The sequence below is a fragment of the Zingiber officinale genome, chromosome 1B (assembly GCF_018446385.1).
Source record: "Zingiber officinale cultivar Zhangliang chromosome 1B, Zo_v1.1, whole genome shotgun sequence".
Taxonomy (NCBI): Eukaryota; Viridiplantae; Streptophyta; class Magnoliopsida; order Zingiberales; family Zingiberaceae; genus Zingiber; species Zingiber officinale.
In genome coordinates, this window is record NC_055986.1 from 57,972,632 (window position 1) to 57,998,239 (window position 25,608).

Consider the following 25,608-nt stretch of genomic DNA (forward strand, 5'->3'; position numbering starts at 1 on the left):
AATCGATCGGCCGATCGATTGAGAGCAAGCTTCTCGCGAACAGAAGCTTTCTGGATCGATCCACCGATTGATCCAGCCCTCCTGAATCGATCAGTGGATCGATTCAAGCAGGTTCAATAGATTGGAACCCAACTCCAATCGATTGGGAATGCTGATTTTGGCTGGTAAAGCCTGATTTCAGCATTTTGGACCATCTTTAGTTTAGGTAACCATTCCAAACCCTTTGGAGCACATTTGCACACATTTAGGGGGAGTTTTCATGATGAAAACTAGGATGGATGGGTTAAGAAAGACTAAGTAGAGGTTTAGGTTGAGGTTTAGTTTCATTATTGAATTTATGAACCTCAAAACTTCTAATTTTGAGTTTCCTAAAGGTTTAGGGATTCCAAGTCATTGTTGGTACAATGATAGAAGTTTCGTGCATGTCTTTAGGGGGAGTTACTCTTTAAGGACATGAAAAATACTTTTCATACACCTTGGAAGGTGGTTAACCTTCTTTCGCGGAAATGCTCAAGGTTGAGCATTTGAAAATAATGGAGAGTGGATATCTTCGTTATTCAAGGGGTGTTTGCTCAAGGATGAGCATTTAATGATAGTGAAGGGTATGAGACCTTCGTTATCGGATTGTGAGCAACAAGTGAAGTTGTGAACAACGAAGGGTAACTCTTCAGGAGGAGATTTTGCTTTTGATGAGTGCCCAAAGATGGGGAATGTTTGTGATATGTGCCAATAGGGGGAGAATGAAAGGTTTAAGTTAGACCTTCATTATCTAAGAGGGAGTTCGCCCTCTTAGGGGGAGAATGTAGGGTTTATCTTACGCCTTCATTACCCAGTGGCATGAGGCTATGTGATTAGCCTAACTTAAAGAAGGTATTATCAAACATCAAAAAGGGGGAGATTTTTGGTGCAATATTCCCCAGGTCAAGGTTGACTGTGTTAACTGCGGTTGAATTGAGTCAAGCTCGAGTCTTGATATTGTGGTTTCGATGTTTGACAATACATGTAGTCAATACATGAAGATTACAGGTGTAATTGTTCATGTGTGAAGGAGAGTCAAGTAGGTCAAGGTTGACTAGATACTTGACGGGAAAATCCTAGTGAGTGAAGCCAGATGAAAGTCCTAACTGGGAAGTTAGGCAATAGGAAATCCTGGTGAGTAAAGCTAGGTGAAAGTCCTGGTGAGTGAAGTCAGTCAGATGGAAAGACCTAGTGAGTGAAGCTAGGCAGAAGGAAATTCTTGTGAGTGAAGCCAGGTGAAAGACCTAGTGAGTGAAGCTACGCAGAAGGAAATCCTGGTGAGTGAAGCCAGGTGAAAGACCTAATGAGTGAAGCTAGGCAGAAGGAAGTCCTGGTGAGTGAAGCCAGGCACGAGGAAATCCAGATGGATCAAGGCTGATCAGACATCTGGTGTTGGAAAGTCCAAGTAGGTTAAAGGGATTGACCGGATACTTGGCACGAGGAGGAAAGTCCAAGTAGGTCAAAAGGATTGACCGGATACTTAGCACGAGGAGGAAAGTTCAAGTAGGTCAAAGGGATTGACCGGATACTTAGCACGAGGAGGAAAGTCCAAGTAGGTCAAAGGGATTGACTGGATACTTGGTAAGGGTGTCCTAGCAGGTCAAGGGTGACCGGATGCTAGGCACGATGAACCAACAAGTCATGGTTGACCAGATGTTGGTTTAGGAGGCTTTAGACTTGATTTTAGGGAGAAATCATGAGCTGGATCGATCAGCCGATCGATTGGCTCATGCCCAATCGATCGACCGATCGATTGGGCGAGTCTTCGTGACAAGCCTCCTCCCAATCGATCAGTGGATCGATTGGGACAAGTGCGTGATCGCACAGAACAGCGCTGGATCGATCAGTCGATCGATCCAGAGCCCTCAATCGATCAGTGCATCGATTGGGAGCTGTAATTTTGCGCTATAAGCCCTGGATCGATCGGCCGATCGATCCAGGCAATTCCCGATAGCACAGAGGCGCTCTGGATCGATCAGTCGATCGATCCAAAGTCTCCCCAATCGATTGGGAGCAATCCAATCGATCGGGATCCGACCGTTGGCATCATATTTAGCTACAGGCGTTCGATTCCTTTGACAGAACTTCCAGATTTCATTTCAGATCTTCACAGCAACTCCACAGCTTCTCCACAAAGTTCAGATCGCCAGTTCTTGAAGGTTCTTGGAGGTTTTTCCAAGTCAAGAGGCGGATCTACAGCTGAAGAAGAAAGTTAGGGTTAGAGTTTCCTTGTGCAAACTTATAAGCTCTTGTTTGTATTTTGTACCCTTTTCTTTATTCTTGTAGTGTGAACTTGTAGGGCTTCTCCGCCTTCGGTAGTTACCGAAAAAGAGTGTTTTATTAGTGGAGGGTGTGTGAGTGTGTGGATCATTGGACTAGTCACCTCTTTTTGAGGTGGATACCAAGTAAATCCTTAGTGTTAGCGTTGTGTTTGTTTTCTTTGTATTTTCCGCTGCATATCTTTGAAGAAACAAGCAACGAAGAGCACGACGAGCGCACCGAGCTATTCACCCCCCTCTAGCTACATAATCGGTCCCAGCAAAATGGTCCAGCCCAATACACTCTGAGTGTACTAGTATAATTTTATAGTTAAGATAAACTAATACCAAATTACACTACGACTATTCCAATGATTTGTTCCTATCCATCTTAGTCGTGAGCAACTGTTTATAATTTATAAAGAACTGATAACATTATCTTCTGTGTGTGACATCATACACCATGTTATCTACAATATAAATTAATTGAACAACTACACTTAGCATAAATGTAGATATTTGACCAATGTGATTCTTTATTTCAAAATAAATGTTTACAAAAAGCTAGACTTTTAATATACACTCCAACATCAGGGAGATTAGAATTTGAATTGATGTTCAAAAATTCTAGATTTTTATAATCTGTAAGAGTTCAATTTGAGATGGAATCTATATGATAAGCATCTTAAATATTCTAGAAAGTTACCTAAATAAATTAATAAGTAAATAAGGGTTATACTCTCAAAATGTTAAGAGAAATATCAAGTTGATTCTAGGAAAACAATTGGAAGAATAGAACACTATCAAGAGAGAAATTTTATAAGTTGTTACAAAATTTAGAAATGAAGATTTTGATTCAATTGTGACAATTTGAGGAGGATTAGTTGAAAATTAGAAGGGAATACATGTTCATGAGTTATTGATCAAAATAAACAAGTGGAAAAGAATTTGGAAGTACAGAATTATAATTAAAATGAGTTGAAGAAATGCAATGCTATTAAAATTTGTCACTGTACAGAATTTTATACCAACTTTTATTAGTATTAGCCCTAGTACCAATTATGAGATGATTCTAAAGAGCTCATTTTTGTATCATATTTCATTATTAATAAAAAGGTAAAGTTGGTTATTATATTTATTTTAGATCGATCAGTGTCGATTGAATAAGTATAATAATGTCCTTGGGTAGTAGGTTCATATCTACAACATATTAATTAGTTGAATTGATAGTGAGATATTGTAGATATACATAGAACACTACTCTTAACTATTCCTACTCAAGCATTAATATACAAGGACAATATTAATGCGTTGAGACTAGCATGTAGGTTAACGGATGACTTAATCTCACAAGTCATGGATATGATATATCAGGTTGACACATGAGTATATATTAGAGAATATATACTGAATGATCTGCCATGAGAATATTTCATGAATCGTTATATGAGTGTCATAAATATTCTCATGTGACTATTGGTATGAATAGTCCTTAGACCTGAAGTCACTACGGTTCCCTACATAAGGAGTTGTGTACTTTGGTATCGACAAACATCACCTGTAACAAGGTGGATAATAAAGTCGATCACTGGGTATGCAATGAATTATGCGGAGGGATGTGAGTAATGTAGATGGGATCTATCCCTTCCATATGACGGAAGCGATATCTATGGGCCCCTTGATTAGTAGGACACAAGAAAGCATGACCATCCATAAATGAGTCAATATGAGATATTGAGCTTATTTGATAAGTGTGTCTACTTGGAGATCAAGAAACATAAAGATTGATAAGAGGATGACACGGTTTATGCCTCATTGATCAATCTAGATATCAAGGATAGAGGAGTCAAGTCATACAAGATAATAGCCATGGACAGGTTAGGTCGGATCTCGACTTTCTCGTCACTTGGGTAGCAATGATGCCTTGCTAGATGTCACTCATTGCTTATGTATCTAAATATTGATTTGGGTACATTACCAACGTTACGAGAACCTATTGGGTCACACACAAAGAACAAGTAGATTTAATTTGAATTTTTTAAGTTAATTTTAATTTTAATTTTAATTTTAAGAGATAATTTTAACTGATGTTGACTTCAGACTCAGCTTTGGGTTAATCAAATACGTTTATTAAGAGTAAATTTTCAGTCGGTGGTGGGGCATATGACCTTCTTGAGTATCAACGGTGGATCACATTCTGAATACTTCTCAAAATAGTCTTACCCAAAGAACTTAATATTAAGCATTGGTCCAACTAGTTCAAACTAGATAGGGGTAACTTCAATTCGTTTTACTAAACCGATTACACCAGGTTGAATACATATGATTCTCCTATACATACTTTCGACTTAGCTTCCATGACCTACTATCATCCCAGTCTCTTCTGGAACTAAGTTAAAATTTTTCCTAATCTTATTGGTCCTAATTACCCGGACAAGTAGGTTAAGTTATTGAGATGACAACTAATTTGCCGCCTCCCCCTAAAATATTGGTTTTATGTTTTAAGTAATAAATATTATTTTTTGATACATAGTATTGGTTTGGTCCTATTTGCTTTGTTAGAGAAGCTTTCGGAACTCATGCTTGGATTAGGTTTCTAACATTTTAACTTAACAAGAACATATTGTTAGGATGTATACTAAAAACCTAGCTGTTGTATAAACATGTATTTTGAAATAGGAATCACATTGGTCAAATGTTTGCATTTATGTTAGTTGTCCATTTAATTTATATTGTAGATAACATGGTATGTGGTGTCACACAGAAGATCATGTTATCAGTTCCTTATAAATTATAAATAATAGCTCACAACCAAGATGGATTGGGACAAACCATTGGAATGGTTGTAGTGTAGTTTTGGTATTAGTTTATCTTGACTATAAAAATACACTAGTACACTATGAGTATATTGAGCAGGACCATTTGAGGTTGTTCTTTTATACTGACTGCATAAAAGAACATGACCTCTATTATTATGGAAGTGTGTGCTCTTAATCCCGATATAATAACAAGCACATATACTTAGTATTTATTTTTTTAATTTATCAATGGGTGATATTTATTTAGTTTGATCAATAGGTCCGATAAGTTGAAAAATAATACTATTTATATGGTGTGTTGTTAATTATAGAAGGAAATTGTGTCCTAGTAATCTAGGTTGATGATGTCCCCTTGAGGAACTCATAAGGATTGTCATGTAAACCCTATAGGTGGACCTAGTCCGGCATGACAATGAAGTTGAGAGGTACTACTCTTGGAGCTAGATATTAATTAAGTGAGTTGTCAGTAACTCATTTAATTAGTGGACATTCGATATCTTAAACATAGGGAGATTAATGCACTCATAATAAGAAGGAGCCCATAATGTAATATGGGATTAGTGCGGTAGTTCAATAATAACTCTTTAGTGGTATGAGTTATTATTGATGAACTTGAGTTGGGTCAAATAAGTATAGAAATTTTAATTTTTATTGTAGAATTCAAACTTCAGAAGTAGAACAAACTTTAAATGAGATGCACAATAGAAAAGTCGTTGGGCTAGATGATATTCCTATAGAGGTATGGAAGTGCCTAGGGAAACAAAGTATTGAATGACTTATAAAATTATTTAACATGATATTGAAAATGAAAAAAAATCTGATTAATGGAGGATAAGTACTCTAGTTCCCTTATATGAGAACAAGGGAGACTTACAAAATTATGCAAACTATAAGGATATTAAACTAATGAGTCATACTATGAAACTTTAGGAAAAAAGTAATAGAAAAAAGATTAAGGAGCCCACAGTGACCAAAAATTAATTTGGGTTCATGCCTGAAAGGTCAACAATAGAAGCTATACATCTTCTTAGACAATTAATTGAAAAATATCAGGAGCAAAAATAAGATCTGCACATGGTATTCATTGACTTAGAAAATCTTATGACAGAGTTCCAAGAGAAATTATATAGAGAATTCTAAAAAAGAGAGCTGTTAGCATAATATATATTACACTAATTAAGGATATGCATGAGGATGTAACGACCATAGTAAAGACTTCAAGCGGAGTAACTGAAGCATTTCCAATAAATATAGGGGTACATCAAGGATCATCTCAAAGTCCTTATCTTTTTACACTAATTATGAACGAACTTACTGTGCACATTCAAGACATAGTACCGTGGTGCATGTTGTTTGTAGATGATATTATTTTTTGTAGATGAAATACGTGAAGGAATAAATGCTAAACTAGAATCTTGGTTGGAAACATTAGAAATGAAAGGTTTTAAGCTTAGGAGATTAAAGACAGAATATATGAAATTTAAGTTTAGCAATAGTAGAAGTAATGAGATAATTGTTCAGATAAGAGAGAACGAGTTGCCCGGAACCGAGAGATTTAAATAGTTAGGATCATTTTTGTAAAATAATGGAGGGATTGAGAGAGATGTCTTACATAGAATACAATCAGGATGGTTGAAATTGAGGGAAGCGTTGAGTGTTTTATATAACCGTAAAGTACTTCTTAAACTTAAAGGTAAGTTCTATAAAACCGCAGTTAAACTTGCTATGTTATATGGAGCTGAATGTTGGGCTATGACTCGAGCACATGAGCAGAAGATGAGAGTTGCAGAGATAAGGATGTTAAGATGGATGTGTGGACATAATAGGATGGATAAAATAAGAAATGAAAGCAATAAAGAGAAAGTCGGAGTTGCATCTATTGAGGAAAAATTTCGAGAGACATGTTCAAGATGATACGGATATGTACTTAGACGACCAATAAATGCTCCAGTTAGGTATGTGAAACTATGATAAATATGAATATTAAATGAGGTAGAGAAAGACCAAAAAGGACTTGGTTAGCAATAATAAAATAATATAAAATTTATTTAAATATAGATGGTGGTAAAAGGCGAATACGCTCGCCTTTAGCGCCCCCGCCAACCTGTCCCAGGGCCAACACGGAGGAGGTAAATTATGGGCGGTTACTAGCCTTTAGAATAGTGACTAACACATAAGGGAGGAATTTACCTCGGCTTTGCCGAGATTCGAACTCCAGACCTCATGGTGGCAACATCTCATGCACTAGCCACTAGACCGTCTCGAGGGGATTTTATTTAAATATAGATGATGATATAGTAGGAGATAGAGCTCAATGACGTAAAATGATTTATATAGCCGACTCCACCTAGTGGGATAAGGCTTGGTTGTTGTTATGTATTCACTGTTTATGTAACCCTTAGAATTTTTTTTTCTAATTTATTTTAGATGCTTACCCCTATTTTTAATGTTATTAAATGGGGAGAAATAATATTAAGTCTAGGAGGAGATATAATTTTTTGTATCAATTGTTTTAATTTACAAATTAAATGTACTAAATTATATATTCATTTAGTTTACTCTTTTGGCTTAACTCTAACTTAACTTGAGTTGATTCACATAAAAAAAAGAGAGATTGTAAGTATTTCGTGTTGGTTTTGATATGGTCAACCAAGTTAAGTTAGACTTTGCATATTTTTATGCATTGTGTTTGAGTGTGCAGGGACTTAGGAACGCAAGAAGTTGAGCGGAAGACACGATGGACAGGAAGGATATCACAAGAATAGAGTCGATATGCTCGGTGCATCCAAGGGACGAGAAGCTACAGAAGAGTACACTAGTGGAGCGAGAAGGACACATGCGCTACTCTTCTGAGGAACGAGAAGCTGAAGTGGAAGATTGCTTGAGGAGAAGGCCGGAGTTGGGTTCGGGTGAGCTTAACTCTAGAAGGCCGAAGGATCACCCAAGCGACTAGAGAAGAAGCCAGCAACCAGAGAAGAAGCTAGCGACTGAAGAAGATGTTGGACGAGTCAGCAGTTGGTTGATTGATCCGGGCGCTCAGACCAACTAGTCCAGGTGCTCGGACCATCTGGGTGCTTGGACCAACTAGTCCGGACGCCTAGATCGTTCGGGCACTTAGACCATCTAGTCTAGGGGCTCAAACCACCCTAGCACTAATGAGGCGCCAATTTCGATCTGTTGCAGCGTGGATCACTTTTGGGTCCATGTCAACAACGTTCTAGGCGCCTAGATTAGTCCAGTTTCTCGGAAGTGGATAAAACCTTATTCTAGCGTTGTTGCAAAGTCGTTGTGTAGAGATAGAATTTGCCACACTGGAGGCATCCGGATTACCATCCAGGCGGTTAAAGTTGACCACATCAACAAAGGATATATTTGACCAGCGGACTATAAATAGAGCCCTAGTTCACTTAGTTTAACAATACTTTAATTGTACTCGAATTCTTTCTTGTTCTTTATTGTTCGTGAGCTGTTAATGTCTTATATAATGTTCCTCCGCTTCCGACTTGTGTCGAAGGAGTCAACTTAAAGAGCTTCATTTATCTTGAGGGTGTAATCGAGCCGAGTCGAGCCAAACTCTTTGATGTTTGAGTTTGACTCGTTTGTAATCGAGCCGAACTCGATCTTTATTTAACGAATATATTCATGGCTCACGAGCTTATTCGAGCTTTTATCGAGCCTAAACGAGCTTAATAAATATAAATTATAAATTTAAATATTCATTAAAAACTAAATTATATATTTTTAAAAAATTATAATATTCTTGTTAAAATTTATAATTTTATTCTAATGAATAAATTTAATATATTTGTCTATATTTTTCATAAGTAGAGTGTAAAATCTATAAATTCAATATCAAAACTATTATTATTTTTTATTTAAAAATTGATTTATGAGCTTAATGAACATGTTCACGAGCTAACGAGCCGAATATTGTGAAGCTTGAGCTTGGTTTGTTTATCTTAACGAGCCTCATTAAATGAGCTCAAACAAGCTTTTATCGAATCGAGCTTCGAATAGTTCACGAGCGGCTTGGTTCATTTACACCCCTAATTTATCTTGGATTAGCAACATCTATGATTGCAAACCAAGTAACCTTTTTGCCTCATATTTCTTTCAGTTATTGCATTTATTTTTTATTATCGAAGTTAACGTTGAAAGAAAGAGAAAGATATTTTGATTGTAATTGCAAGACTATTCATCCTCCTCTAACAGGCCGCCAAGGGACCAACATAAAGCATGTGGCTATGCCCATCAGTTGGCCTGTCCTGCCTTGCCAAATAATTAAGAGGGTTTAGTTGAAATTTTATCAACCTGTTTAAAAGCTAGCCTAAACGGTCTAGTCCACATAAGTTACAGGTCCAGGTGAGCCGGCCCGTGGCGTGCTCAGGTGGCTCATGGGTTGAGAAGAAAAAAAGATCTAAAACTGAAAATTAAAATGGAAACTCAAGGAACTTGTGTTGATTCATCTAATCCACAACCTAAACTTAAAAATTTTCAACCTTTTCAATATATTTTTTATTTTTTTTTAGACTCGTGGATGGATCCAGATAACTCACAACCCACTTTGAGTTGGATTTGAGTTGGGTTAGATTATAGATTTCCTAGTTTGCCAGGCTGGCACGCAGACCCATCCAGCTTGACTTGCCAGATGTTGGATTCTTTACTGACCAACCCACCTCACCATGAGCAAGTCCGCTTTACACGTGACAACTCAAAAATGACCGTGCCAAAGCAAAACACTAAAATCCTAAACTATAAGTCCCTTAAAAGTTTGGGAGAAAACTTCTCCAGATGGTGATTAGAATGACAAAAGGCTAAGAAGTTGGCCAAGAGACAGTGATGTGGGGGTGATAATTTTCAAGCATAGGTGCTATCGTCTAGGTTGGAGCGATGGTCTAACACATTTTTTATGTTTTTTTTTTGAATGGACAGATAAGTGGGTGAGTTGATGCAGATGATTTAGTGAGTATTAAGATTTTTCATAAAAAGAACATCTTTTAAAAAAAACAACAAAATCTGAGAGCATTGACCAATTTTATTTTGTCAAATTTAACGAGCTCTCTACCACACATCACAGTCTGATCATTAAGATATAAGAAGTAAGGGCCATCTGTCTTCGAGGAGTTTTGTAAAATAAAAATATTAAATGAAAAAAATTCGAACAGGTGTAAGGTTTAACATCTTCATTTTAAGAATAATAATGAAATTTTAAATCTATTTTTTTCCTGAAATTAATAATATAGATGTGACCATTCAAAAAAAAAAATGTGTGATTAGGAGAATTTTAAAAAATTGATAATGTAGAATTTTAAAAAATTATTAGGGGAATTTTTAATAAGGAAAAAAATAGTAAATTTTTATATGATATTTTGATGTGGTAAAAAAGTTCATTTTAGAACCGGAATGATCGGCGATGCCATGAGAGGTCAGCAGTTCAAACAAATATGATTAATTGTTCTCCCGAAGATTTTACAAAGGAATTCAAGAGAGAGGGGAAACGGCTGCTGAGGAGTCTCATCGGAATTCTGAAGACCAGCAGGCAAGCGCCCATTCAGTGACGCCCTCCCTCTCCGCTGCCGTCTACGCCAATGGCGCCCCTTCTCCGCTCTCGTGGCCTCCTCCTCCGTCGGCCCTTTCACCTCCTCCTTCCACGACTTTACGGATCCGTCTCTCCTGAAGGCGGGATCGACCTGATGAACCCTACTTATGTCGTCTGGGGTTCCAACACCGGCGTGGGAAAAACCCTCGTCTCCGCCGGCCTTGCGGCCTCCGTCCTTTCCCAATCATCCCATGGTCCTTCCTCATTTCTCTACCTGAAGCCCGTCCAAACCGGATTCCCCGTGGACTCCGACTCCCGGTTCGTCAGCCGGAAGGTCTCCGCCCTCTTCCGCAGACTTCACGGCAACTTCCCAACTGGCCTTCTCGTATCTGACCACGTTTTGAACGCTTCGAGCGCTGCTGCTGCGGAGTTGCTCGGAGGTAGGCTTGATAAACGGGAGGAGACCGAGGGACGTGATGAGGCAGGATCAGGAGGTCTCTGTGCGTACGAGGAGACGCGTATTGGAAAAGAAGAACTAGAAGAGGGAGATTTTAGGTTGGTTTGCAAGACGTTGTTTGGATGGAAGGAGGCCATTTCGCCGCATCTAGCTGTACAGAGAGAGGGCATGCTGGTTGAAGACTCTTCTTTGAGAAAGCTACTGGGAAAGTGTTTGAGGCTTTCACTGCAAGGGGGAGGTGATGGCAGTAGGGAGAGAGTTTGGCGAGTGATTGAGACCGCTGGAGGTGTTGCAAGCCCTGGACCTTCTGGAACTCTTCAATGTGATTTATATAGGTACGCTATTATTCCTGCTATTACCGTTGGTGAAGTATCCACATGAAAAGAACAATATGTTTAGAATTGGGAATAGGAGAATATTGCATTTCATTATTATGAGATATATTTATAGATTCGCCATAAATCCTAAATACTAATGTGGGACCAAACCTACTACACCTTATACCTAATAAGTCTACTACCCTCAACACTCATTCTCAAGTTGGAACATAAATAGTATCTAAGTCCAATTTTTATATAAACTAGAGAAACTCTTGTAAGTAAAAATTAGCTAGACACGACAATGATGAAACTGAAAAACATACTACTTGCATGCAAGTAAGACAAAATTTAAGGTGTTAGTGGACCATGTAGATGGTCTCTGTTAAAGTTTGGGTTAGCATACAACCAACAATGTGTTTGACTAAATTCAACAAATCAACAAAGAGAGAAACATATACAAAGGAAAGGTTGAAGAGAAATCTTAGAAATTGATCTCTCAAGTCAGCTTCTCCATGAAGTGGTGCATATAGTAACACATAATAAACTGAGAGTTAGGAAATAACTCAACAGTCTTTAGAGGATGGATAGCAAAGCTTTTTAATTGACATAGAAAATTGAGAAGAAGATATTCTCTCTACTTAGATCTTCATTGGAGACGAGTAACATAGCTTGATCCTTTGTTGGATGTAGAAAATGAGTACATGACAATTTATTTATTTTGGTCTTCAATGCACAGTAGGGGAAAAAGGAAGAAAATGGAGTGAATACAATGTCTAAAGGTGTTGTAAGTAGCTTGTGGAGGTTAAGGTAGAATGGGTTTGAGTGCTAAAGCACGAGGAGGAATTTAAAGAAGACAATCTCTGAGAACTTCCTTTTGCAATGCAACCTAAAGAAGATGAGTGAGGAGGAGATTACATTGCTAAAAGAAAAGAGACAATCAAATTCACCAACATTGAGAGTCTTTCACACATATAAACTGTGAGTTGGAAAGGGAGAGCCAACAAATTAGAGAAGAGAAGAAAGACATAGGGTTATTCTTGGCTCGTAGAAGGCCACATGCAACTATTTTGGTGACATGCAATGACCAACGATGAAGGAGCAACAATCTAAAGTGGAGGTTGCATGAGCAATAATGATTGTGGTGCTTGAAGTGGCCTAGTTGAAATATGACAGAGATATGATAGTGATGGAGGAATGAGTTTTCACCCCAGTATCTAGTTGGTGGGTGGGCATTATTCTCTTGGGCGAAATTGCAAGGTGCTTGCTACATGCTTTGCCAAGGGTAGGGGTATTAGATGGAGGTGAGATACAATTGCTAGTTAAAGCTTGCATTAATGCTCAAGATTATCAGAGTTTTGGGGATTTCTTCATTGGAGAAGGCATGCTCATCAAAGATACTTGAAATCTGCTACGTATCCTTGGAACCCCAAATATGTTGCTATTTGGTGTGAGAGAATCACTAGAAAAATTAGCATCATTTAGCTTCAACACTTCATTTCACTTGCATTAGCATCGACCTTTTACTCCGCCTGACAGCAATCATCATTGAAACCATCAAGTTATTAAATAGACCCTTGCAAATTAAATTCTTGGTAGCAGTGTCATATGACCCTATGCTCCTTGATTGAAAACTCGAGTTGGTCATCAATGGAAAACTGGTTCTTTGTTTCGCTTGTGCTGCTGTTGACCATTTACTCTGCTGATAACAGTGGTTGAGTTGTGAAGGCACTGGTGGCTGTTGGATCACAACAGTTAGGGAGGCATGTAGATTGTGGAAATAACTATTGAGGAGAAAAGAAATTTGAAGAAGAGAGGTGAATAGGTGGACGAGGAGAGAGGCAACTAGAGGGAATATTTTTTGGAGCTCTAAATTCAGAAAGGGGACTCTAGTACCATATAAAATTTGGGAATAGAAGAAGATTGTATTGCATTATTTTGAGATAACCATGACATCATGGGTACATATGGACTCTTAATTGTAACCCTAAACCTAGAATTATTTATGTGGCACTTAATGGATTACACTTAGTTTCTAATAAATCCAATACCTTTAGCAATATGTTTAAGGAAATGTTCAATGGACAATGTTCTTGTCTACTAGAATAGATTTGTTTGTAAATTATAAGTGAAGAAGATGGTATTATATTGAGTAGGTTCCAATTTGCATTGGTATCTAATGTTGGAATTTTCAGGGTTTCAGTTGACTTAGTGCTATCAATGGTAGCATTTTATCTGCTAAAAGGTTGCTAAATATGTGATTTAGAAACTGTGCTCCTACCTGAAGGAAGCAATAATTTGGCAAAATGGAAAAGAGGAAGTTGTCATTTATTTCTATTTTGAACTTAAAAGTCCTGTTTTCTTGCAGAGAGCAATGTTGCTGATAGTTAAAACTAATTCTTTATAACCCTCCGTTGAACATTCTTTGAACCCTTTATGAATTTGGTCATCAGTTGTCCTATGACATAGTTTGTGCTATAATTTTGGAGTGATTGTGTTGATGTTGCTTCTTGTAAATAATTTGTCAGAGTTCTAACACTTTTGTGATGATTACATGAGCTCATTTTTTTCTTATACCTGGAACGTGGATCAGGCCTTTCAGATTTCCTTCCATTCTGGTTGGAGATGGTCGTTTGGGTGGAATTTCTGGAACTATAGCTGCATATGAGTGTCTGACTCTTAGAGGATATGATGTTGCAGCTATTATTTTGGAGGATCATGGCTTTTCTAATGAAGTGCGCCTACAGTCATACCTACGAAATAGGTAATGATATGCTATACATAATTTATGCAGTGAACTTTTAGACTTTGTTTCATTATGGAACATCCAGTCTCCTCTGTTGTCAATTTTGTTTTTTTTAAATCTCCCAAGTCCCAACATTTTTCATATTTTTTTCTCATATATTGGAAATATCAATCATCTTTTGTGTAAAATTGTCAAAATGAAAGTCGATGACAAATGTGTGTTTTAAACTTTAATTTCAATTTTCAATTTTTTTCTTTCTGGAAACGGAATATTGAAAACAAAAAAATTTAGAAAAGGAAAATTCAATTCATCAAACTTCGAAATAACAATAATCCTAACCATCATTCTGTATCACAAATCTAAAAGGGTTGGATAAATCTATGTTAAAATTTTTGTTTTGACTTGCAATGTCAATTCATAACTCAGTAATTCTTCTGCATGAATCCTGGATTATTCTACCTCTTGGGATGCAAGAAGTCAACTCTATTAAATGTTATCTTTATCAACAGGATATAATCTAGGAAATTAACATGGACATTCGCTCATGAATTGGAAATTAACATATTAGGATGAACTAGTATCAAACTTCTCTACTATCAAGTGCTTTCTGCATATGATTACCACATATGTAGAATCTTTTTTGTTGTTCTTTGTTCACTTATATTCCTACACGTATATTTTATAGATCAATGTAATATGCCCTTCTGTCTTAATGAAGGCTACCTGTGCTTATGCTGCCACCAATTCCTCAAGATCCAATAAACGACTTGCTGGATTGGTTTTATGAATCTGGAAAGGTTTTCAGTTCCCTTCAGGAAGTCTTGGTGTCTGCTCATTTAAAAAGAATTCAAAGATTGCATGATATGCCAAGAAAGGCAGGCAACCTTTTCTGGTGGCCATTCACACAACACAAACTGGTTCCTGAAGAGACTATTACTGTCATTGACTCACGCTGTGGTGAGAATTTTGCTATACACAAGGTCTGTCTACTTCTCTGTTATGATAGACTAATACTTCTTTTTTCAAACATCTAAATGATGCATGTTTTATGATCGACGTTGCACTTTTCTCTGTTGCTTGTCTAGGTTTGGAATGATCAAGAGATGATCATTCCACAGTTTGATGCATGTGCAAGTTGGTGGACTCAAGGGCCTGATTCTAATTTGCAAGTCAGTAATACAACATTTTCTTGCTCCTCATGCGACACTGTAAAAGTTGACCTACTAATATTTTTCTGGCCTATTATACTCTTTTCATGATTTAGTTACATGCAGAAAGGCAATGAAGTAATATGTTCCTTGAACTTGAAACTGCTTCTTAATTATGATTTTATTGATTATTTAAGACTCCTTTTGAGTTAAACATCTGAAGTAATTCCAAATTTTGTTCATTTGTTTTGGAAAATCTTCAAATTTTATTATGTTTTTATTTTTATCTATATCTCTTAGGTCAGTTAGTGTATGAAGCTGATTTGCAGATATTCTTAGCTTAGAACAAGCAGAATATAGATAATTATTTCACTGAATGTCAAAACTAAATTGCTGAAAACTTTTAGTGGCTATACAATATGTCTCCTATGTCTTGTTTGGAACTAAATCTACTAGCATGGGTGAAAGAATAATGGGCAAAAATCAAAAGGGTGCCCTTTATTTTCATTAACATCAAAAGGGCACCCCAGTTTGAAAACAACATCCCATTATATCTCTTGCTATCAATTCCTGACGGGCACATGTCCTCGGAAAAAAAACCCCTCCTACTCTCTAGCCACTTGGCGATTAGCTATAAGCTAACCTTGTGATTTATCTCCCTTCACATAACTTGGGGATGACTGTAAAAGGTGCTTGGGTCAGTGTAAACATCCCATTATATTTTCATTATGAAAATATTCTTATTCTAGCATTATTTTGGTGGCTTTGTTCAAAAGTATTATAACGTGTAGTAGACTGTTACAACATAAAGCAATTTGACCAAAATTGCAGCTTTAGCCAAAAGTGCTATAATATTATTGAAGTGAATTTGACTAAGTTAGAGTAATTCTGACAAAATTGGAGCAATTTTGACCAAGTTCAAAAAGGATACTTTGATATAATAGTGCTTTACGTTATAACAGTTTTGGCCAAGGCTACTATAACAATGCTAAAACAAATGGTATTTTTTGGGGCGCACTTTTTGAAAGGATATTTTGATATAACTTTGTTGTTTTAATAATTTTTCAAACTGGGGCACTCTTTTGACAATAACAAAAATAAGGGGCGCTCTTTTGATTTTTGCCCAAGAATAACACCACAACTTATAAAACTAAACTATAAATTCTACAACACTATTCATGATGCCAAGATTTCTGTCCGGTGGTTTGAGGTTTTGCCTTTTAATGTGGATTAGATGGAGTTGATTAATATCAGAGTCATTATTGTTGGAGTAAAAAATTTCTGTCCTGCAAAACAAAATGGTGCTTGGAATTGCCAACGCAGGTAGCTTCAATGCTCAATCAACCTCAGATATAAAATTTTAAAACTTAGGGATCTAGAATGTGCTTTCCAAGTGCTCTCATCTCAATAGGTTTTACTTGTGGAATAGTCTTATCTCAGAAGGTCTTTTTCTTACCAAGGATATTCTTCCTCTTCTTCTTTAGCTCAGAGGCTAAGGCATTTAATATTTTTGTTACCTTGAAAGTAAGGTCTTCATCTTTTCTCTTGGTTCGAAGTTCTATTGTTCTTGCTCTTATCTTGGAGAAGGTCTTCCTGCTATCCTTCCCCTTCCCTCTCAGCTTGGAAAGCTGACATTTCTTTTTCTCTTACCTTGGAGATCGTTCTCTTCCTTCTTTATTTTTGTTGGAGTGCTTTCTGTCATTGTCCCTTGAGCATTTACGCTTGCTGAGGATACCTGCGTGAACCTGAACGATGTTCAGGAAAATATAACAAAGACACGTATCAAGATTCCATCATGAAACTGAGATTTAGGTTACTCATGTACAATTATTTGGAATCTGATAACAAATTATAAGTAAAGGCATTACATCTAAGTGGTTAAAGTATAGATAGTAAACATTAAGGAAGCTAAACATGGATAGGTATATATAATATAGATAATTTACTTCACTCCACATGGGAGTTGTTCAATCACTTATTTGAAAGAAAAATTTGTCAAATATCTCAAATGGTCATCTACCTATGGGTGGACATCACTTATAGATACTAGTTTTAGAGCAGAATATGAACTCCAAACTGACTCTTAGTTCCAAATTAACTCTATTATTATTGATTTATTGGAGTTGTTAGTTATATGTGTTTTAAGTTTACCTCCACATTGGATGTTTTTGTCTACATCACTCGGACCCAAGCAAGTATGAGTATTGAACATGTGTGTGATAGAAAGAGGTTCAAATTTGGGATGCAGGTGCAGGACCAAGAATCAAAGTGTATGAGAAAATTAATGAGTATGAGGATTTCTTATACATCAATAACTCTAGATTAAAAAGTACCTTTGCACCCCCTTGCATGTTCCTAATTAGATTAATTTTTTTTTTCCAAAACCCCTCCTTGTATCTTCATGTCTCTAGACTAGTGTCATGTTTTTGTTTATGTCCTGTGTCTTTGTCATTTTTATCTTTCTCTTTTTGTGAGTTTTTTTGTTTCTAATCTACGTAACAGGCTGGGTAATGTAATATTTTAATACTATACCTCGAGAAAGGATGTTAGCATTTGGTTTTGGTTGTTAGAGTTATCAGTTAATTGAAATTGTTAGTTATGTATTGTGGGTTTGGTACTCTTCTCTTTCAGATAAAACACTCAATTTTGGTTAAAATTATGTCAACTATGAATAATGAAGGGTAGGAGGAAAAATCTAACACCTCATGAGCTCTTTGGTGCACCTCAAGTATATAAGTTGCTGTGAGTTTTCTCTATTCACTAAAATAGTAAAAAAGAAAGATTAATATGCTTGTTTTGGAGAATTATTGATCACCACAATAACAACTTTTCTTGCTGAAGCTCTATCCCATCAGGTTATGTAATGACCAATATGACAAGGTTTATGCTGAAATCCGTTCATCTTCAGGAAAGTTTAATTCACACATCCCCGAAATGAAACCTTTGATTGACACCAGCCATGTCTAACATCAGCCTTATTAAAGAAGCATTTTATCATTACTCAGTGATCTATTCTAATTTTTGGAGATTCTACAACACTGGTCTTCTATGTCTACTGGATCAATTTAATTAAGTTCATGCACTTCTAAAGGAGTTCTGCCGTGTAGAAATAAGGTTAGGAAGGATTATCATTCCTGATTTAGCATACGCGTAATCATTTAGATAATGGTGGGATTCAACCCCAAACACAATTAATAGTGAGGAAATTCAAAAGCACACACCATGGACATGAATTAACCAGTTGTAAATTAATTTTTAATAACTTTATTTTTATAACATATAAGTTAATTCTTTATACAATCTAATTAATCTTAGACCATAAAAATTGTTTCTTAAAAATATTTAATTATTAAAATAATTTATATTAAAAACTTTTAATTAGTTTTATGCAATTTCATATAGTTATATTAGCATCAATGAAATAATCTGCTTATAACACGATTAAAAGGAGATAACAAAAATTTCCACCGCTACTTGAAGTCATAAGCAAGAAAAGTAAAAATTAGGACTCAAATAAACATTCTTTTCTCTCTTTTTTCCTCTACCTGTCCTCGTTGTGTAAGCAAAGAAAGTTACTATGGAGAAGAGAAAATCTCTCTATCTTATATTAATATGTTTACATGTAGGTATTTATATACACAAAGAGAGAACAGAAAAATCAACCTCAATCCCTATAGTAATACAATCAAGATCAATCTTAATTCCAATAATCAAGGGAATCCAAATCAATTATAATCCGTACAATTAAGGGAATCTTTGGAAGTATTCAACACTCTCCCTCAAGCTGGAGAATATAGAACATATGCACCAAACTTGTTACATATGTAGTCAATTCGGGGACCTCTCTGTACTTAGTAAATATATCTGCTAGTTGATCATGTGAATTGACAAAGCTAGTAGATATTTTTCCAGATATGACTCTCTCTGACAAAGTGATTGTCAACCTCAATATGCTTTGTCCTCTCATGAAAAATTGGGTTTGAGGCGATATGCATGGCGACCTGGTTGTCACATATAAGTGATACTTGTGTAAATTCTTCAAACCTTAGTTCCTGAAGCAACTGTTTTAGCCATATAAGCTCTTGATTGACTATGATCATAGTTTGATATTCTGCCTCTACATTGGATCTTGTCACAACATTATGCTTTTTACTTTTCCAAAAAATAAGGTTATTTCCGACAAATATACAAAATCCAGAAGTGGATCTTCTATCAGTGGGAGATCCTGCCCAATCTGCATGAGAATATCTTACAACTCGAGTATGTCCTTTGTCTTCATACAAAAGATCCTATCCTGGCACGCCTCTGATATATCGAATAATGCGAGTTACAACATCTTAATGTTCCTTGCATGGAGAGTTCAGAAACTGACTTACTGCACTTACTGTAAACGAGATATCAGTGTTTCCCTACTAATCGTTTGTACCGTTCAGGATTTGGAAGAGACTTCCTCGATTTGGCAGGAGCTTGACATTAGGATCCATGAAATTGTTGACTATCTTTGAGTTTAACATTATTGTTTTTTCCTTTGGGATATGATGATCCCGTCTTTAGACTGTGTTACTTCTATCCCCAAGAAATATTTGAGTGTGCAGAGATCCTTTGTCTGGAAATGTTTGAAAAGATACTGTTTTATTTGTGAAATCCCGAGATGATCACTACCTGTGATGACGATATCATCAACATAAACCACCAAATAGATGCAACCAGTAGATGAGTAGCGATAAAAAACAGAATGGTCAGCCTCACTCCGAGTTATGCCAAATTGTTGAATTACAGTACTAAATCTATTGAACCATGCCCTGGGTGACTGCTTGATGCCATATAAAGATTTTCGCAGGCAACATACAAGACCAGAACTCCTCCCGAGCAACAAAACACGGAGGTTGCTCTATGTAGGCCTCCTCGAGCAGGTCACCATGTAAGAATGCATTTTTGATGCCCAACTGATAAAAAGACCAATGTTGAATCGCAGCAATGGACAGGAAAAGGCGCACAAAAGACATCTTGGCAACAGGAGAAAAAGTGTCCCTATAATCCAATCCGAGGATCTGAGTATAGCTTTTAGAGATAAGGCGAGCATTAAGCCGGTCAACTGTGCCGTCTGGACCAACTTTCACCATATACACCCATCGACAACCAACAACTGACTTCCCAGGTGGTAGAGGAATGAGGTCCCAAGTCCCACAGGAGAAAAAGTGTCCCTATATTCCAATTCAAGATCCGAGTATAGGCTTTAGCGATGGGCGAGCCTTAAGCCGGTCAACCGTGCGTCTGGACCAATTTTCACCGTATACACCCATGACAACCAACAACTGACTTCCCAAGGGGTAGAGGAACGAGGTCCCAAGTCTTACTGAGTTGCAAGGCACACATTTCATTGAGCATAGCCTGTTTCCATCCTGAATGGGCAAAGACATCACCTGGAGTATTTGGAAGAGAGACAAACGACAAGGAAGAAAGATAAGAAAAGTAGGAAGGAGAAAGACGATAATAACTCAAGGAAATATAATGAGGAGAAGGATTCCAAGTGAAACACATACCTTTCCGAAGTGCAATGGGAATATCAGACTTAAGGGACGGGACCGGAGGAAGAGGCAAAGGACTCGGCTCCAAAGATGTGTCTATGGCAATGTCAGTGATGGGCGACGACAAAGCAGGGTGAGGACGACGCCGATAAACCTGCAAAGGAGGAGATGGGGTTGGAGGTGATAGAGACTCCCCCGGAGGATAAAAGACAGTCACGGGTGTAGGCGGAGGAGAGAACTCGGATGGAGATGCGTGAGGCCCAAAAAAGGGAACTTAATAAAGAACGTGACATCAACACGATAAAGTACCGACGGAGAGTAGGGGAATAACACTTATACCCTTTCTGAGACCGAGGGTATCTAAGGAAGACACACTTATGAGATCGGAGAGAGTTTGTCAATGCCAGGATCAAGAGCATGAACAAGACATATAGAACCAAAGACCCTAGGTGGTAAAGGATGAAGAGACTGATAAGCATAAATTACATTATGAGGTATTTTACCCTGGAGAGTTGAGGAAGACATGCGATTGATGAGATAACACGCAGTAAGTACATCATCACCCCAAAACTGATGAGGAACGTGAGAGTGGAGAAGAAGAGTCCGGGTGGTCTCGAGGAGATGACGATTCTTACGTTCTGCAACCCCATTCTGTTGAGGGGTATGAGGGCAAGACGTGCAATGCAACACACCGTGAGATGCCAAGAATGTACGAAACTAAGTAGATAGATACTCACATGCATTATTACTTTGTAAAGTTCGAAGAGAAATACTAAATTGAGTTTTGATTTCATGGAAAAAAAAGATTGAAAATTAGGAAATAATTCTGAACGATCCTTCATCAGATATAACCAAGTACAAAGGGAAAAATTGTCTATAAAAAAAACAAAATATCGTGATCCCAATGTAGAAGAAATATGATTCGGGCCCCAAACATCAAAATGAACCAAAGCAAAAGGGGACGTAGCCCAGGAGAAAAAGAACTACAAACATGCGTTCCTAATTGACACGACTCACAAGACAAACACTCTAAGTGAAAAAGTAGGACGTAATTGTTTCAACTTATCTAAACCTGGATGTCCCAGCATGAATAAGAAGTGAGATGTCGCCGCCGAACCAACAAGAGAGGGCTGTTGAACCCCGTATAGGCCATGAGACTCACATCCGAAGCCAATCATCCTCCTTGTAATCCGGCCCTGTAAGGAAACAAAAGTTTTAGTAAAAGAGATGACACAATCAAAAGGCCCGAGTAAGTTGGCTTATGAACAATAAATTAAAGGGAGCTCCGAGGACATAAAGAACATTATGGATAGAAAGAGACAGGGAAGGATGAACAATACCAACACCCGGACTGAGTTTGGAAACCATTGGCTATGGTAAAATGGGTAAATAATCGGAAGTAGAGAGAAAAGAAAAAAAGGGATTTATTACTAGTGATATTTTCGGTGGCTCCAAGTCAAGAACCCAAGGGCCCAAAGAGGGAGATATGCCAGCAAAGGAATTACCAGCCTGTGTGATAGCAACATTGGAATCTGAAGCATGTCGATCCTCATACCATCTCAGAAAGTCATCATAGGAAGGCGGTGGGGTCAGATCCGGTGGCAATTGTGTAGTGGAAGTTGAAGAAGTGACAGAACTCTAAGCGATCCGAGCAACGCGAGGAGGTCGACCATGGAGACTCCAACACTTATCAATCGTGTGTCCGGGTCGGTGGCAATGATCATACCAAGGACGTCCTCTGCCAATCTTACGAGGTGGAGGTCTGTTTTTGTTTCGAGAGACCAAAGCTGACGAGTCAACAAGAGCGGAAGGAGGCAACGTCAAGACTTTGGCAGGGACACGGAGGAGAGTTGTCTAGGTATTGTCCATGGTAGCTTCTGTGGGGCTGCCCAGATCTGATCGCGAACATGAGAATAATATGTGGGCAGACCATATAAAGCCAGTGACAAAAAATTTCTTCCTATTTCTAAGCTCTGCAACAGGAGTCGCCGCAGGTGGAAGTAGTTCATTGAAATTACAAAAAAGACTAGAGACTGAACCTAGAGGTCCTCTGCCAATCTTACGAGGTGGAGATTTGTTTTTGTTTCGAGAGACCAAAGCTGACGAGTCAACAGGAACGGAAGGAGGTAACGTCAAGACTTTGGCAGGGACACGTAGGATAGTTGTCCAGGTATTATCCATGGTAGCTTCTGTGAGGCTATCCAGGATCTGATCGCAAACATGAGAATAATCTGTGGGCAGACCATATAAAGCCAGAGACATAAAAAATTTCTTCCTATTTTTAAGCTCCGCAACAGGAGTGACCGCAGGTGGAAGTAGTTCATTGAAGTTACAAAGAAAACTAGAGATTGAACTTAGATAGGTAGACATTGAATCCTTAACCTGATGGGCACTGAGGATGGTCATGAGATCTTCTCAAACCTGATAGAGTAGCCGAGAGGTGTTTGTAAAGAGTTGTTGAGTCTGTGTCCAAACAGAGTTACATGTTTTGTCAGTGTGGAAGACATCCCTAAGAGATGAATGGATGGTGACTCAGATAATGCAACAGAACAACCTTTTTCCATATAAGATAATCAGCGACTTGGACATCTTTTTCAGTGTGAGTGAGATGTGTCTCATAACCCTGTCCAATAAAGCCAAAGCTCAGTCTGAGAGGCCCGAGAAGAATAGTTCTTACCATCCAACTGCTCGGAAGAGAGTGGTGCAGGGATGTGGTTGGTAAATATTGAAATATCCGGATTTGGAGTGTCTGAGAAAGCCATTGATCAGCTCGGTGAAAGAGGGCACACGACGAAGAAAGGCTCAAGCGATGCAAGAAGATAGGTGAGGACAGTGGAACTGCAGGAAGAATAATCCCTGTCGTCGCCAAATTACTGATCTCCCGAGCCTCTCTCCGTCGTTGGACTGTTGGAGAGGACGTGCCATGACATAGGAAAATGCCAGCGTCAGTTCGCGAAGAGGAGAGGAGGGAGGTAGCGTCGAGCGGTTGTCAAAGAGGGACTGTGATATGGTGCGAAGAGGCGGCGAAAGGATCTCGGCGGTGCAGAAAGAAAAAAAAAGGGTTTGCCTTTCAACCTCACTCTGATACCATGTGGAGAAGAGAAAATCTCTCTATGTTATATTAATATGTTTATATGTAGGTATTTATATATACAAGGAGAGAAAAGAAAAATCAATCTCAATCCCTATAGTCAAGGGAATGCAATCAAGATCAATCTCAATCCCAATAATCAAGGGAATCCAAATCAATCATAATCCCTGCAATCAAGAGAATCTTCGAAAGTATTCAACAGTTACCATATTCCTTTTCCCATGTGAAATATGTTTTTAGTTGTTGGTTCTTCTCACATCTGGAGAAGTTTAAAAATAATCCATTCAAATATGGCCTTGCAAAATTGTTGTGCATGTATTTTTTTAACCAGATATCCCACCCAACATTTTAAATCTCATTTCATGTCGATCCACACAAACAAAACTTATTGTTTCATCTGCAGCTTAACATGCAGATCAACTTGATTCACCCAATGCAGGCTTGGGCAAATGAGGGCGAGGGAGAAGGTGAGGATTCTTCTAGAGCTTTGTGAGCTGTGATACAGAAGAGAGGAGGCTAGGGTAGAAAGCTTCTGTTGCAGATGGAGACTTGGGCAGAAAGCTTCTGAGGCAGGGCAGATAGCTAGGAAGAAAGATCACTGATGGATTTTGAATATCTAAACCTCTTGTCGTGGTCACCCTCCCTCTTCCTCGCCTTTTCAGATCCCTTCTCCTCTCTCTCCTTCTTTGCCTGCTGCTCTACACCTTCCTAGTTGAACCTTCCTCATCTGTGGCAATTGGTAACACTGGTAAAATGACATTGTTAGTGATTTGTTCTAATTGAAAATTGAAAGGTTGGCTCAGCACTGGTAAAATGGCACTGTTACTGATACATTCCAACCGAAGATTGAAACCCTGGTTCAGGATGAAACTTTCAATCTTGATACCACTGATAGCTTGCTATTTTATACCCCCAAAATTTAGATTGTCAAAATCTTAATCACCTGAGATAATTGTGAAGCTTCAAGATGAAAAACATGAATATTTGGATAATATACAGAATTATTATCTGATTGCTTTAATTCTAATAGTCCATTTTACCGACGGACACCCACACTGCTCAGTTCATTTCATTTTCAAAATTGATTGCAATGCTTGGTGTTTAGATTTAATGTGCATGCTGCTCCATTTGCTAAATATGTGAATTTCAAATCTCCTAGTCATAAAAACTACTGTAACACTTGTTTCTTTTGGATAAGCATTTTTTGTTGGCTAGGTGGTTTCAGATTGAACTTGCCAAAGACATTGGATATTCTGCTGCAAGGTATGGGCATGTAATGTTTCCGGAGAATGTGTATGAACCTGCGTTGCAATGTGCTGAGCTTTTACTTGATGGGGTTGGAAAAGGTTTGATATTACTTCTTAGTTTCCTAAGTTGCCAAATAAATTTATTATTGAAAGCATGGATGTTCAAGAATGATATAATTCACACTTTCCATTTTGTCTTTTATTTTACAGGATGGGCATCTCGAACTTACTTTTCTGACAATGGATCTACAGCAGTTGAAATTGCTCTGAAGATGGCTTTTCGCAAATACATGTTGGACCATTGCATCAATGCAGATTTTCACAAGATTAGTTCACTAGAAGGATGTGTAGACCTCAAGGTAGATTTCCCAGTTTTGTGTCCATTCTCCTTGTTCATTTCATTCTTGCTAATCTTATTAATGATGAATGCTTTTTCTTAG

The 25,608-nt window shown here is 37.7% G+C and overlaps 1 protein-coding gene across 1 annotated transcript; it reads left to right on the forward strand.

Annotated features, from left to right (window-relative positions):
• The first annotated feature begins 10,507 nt into the window (after window positions 1-10,507).
• On the forward strand, window positions 10,508-25,608 carry LOC122038531 (bifunctional dethiobiotin synthetase/7,8-diamino-pelargonic acid aminotransferase, mitochondrial-like). Its single transcript, XM_042598329.1, has 6 exons — window positions 10,508-11,426; window positions 14,002-14,172; window positions 14,873-15,134; window positions 15,240-15,323; window positions 25,147-25,267; window positions 25,379-25,608. Exons 1-6 carry the CDS (start codon window positions 10,684-10,686, stop codon window positions 25,606-25,608), a joined length of 1,611 nt encoding a protein of 536 aa, XP_042454263.1. The 5' UTR covers window positions 10,508-10,683.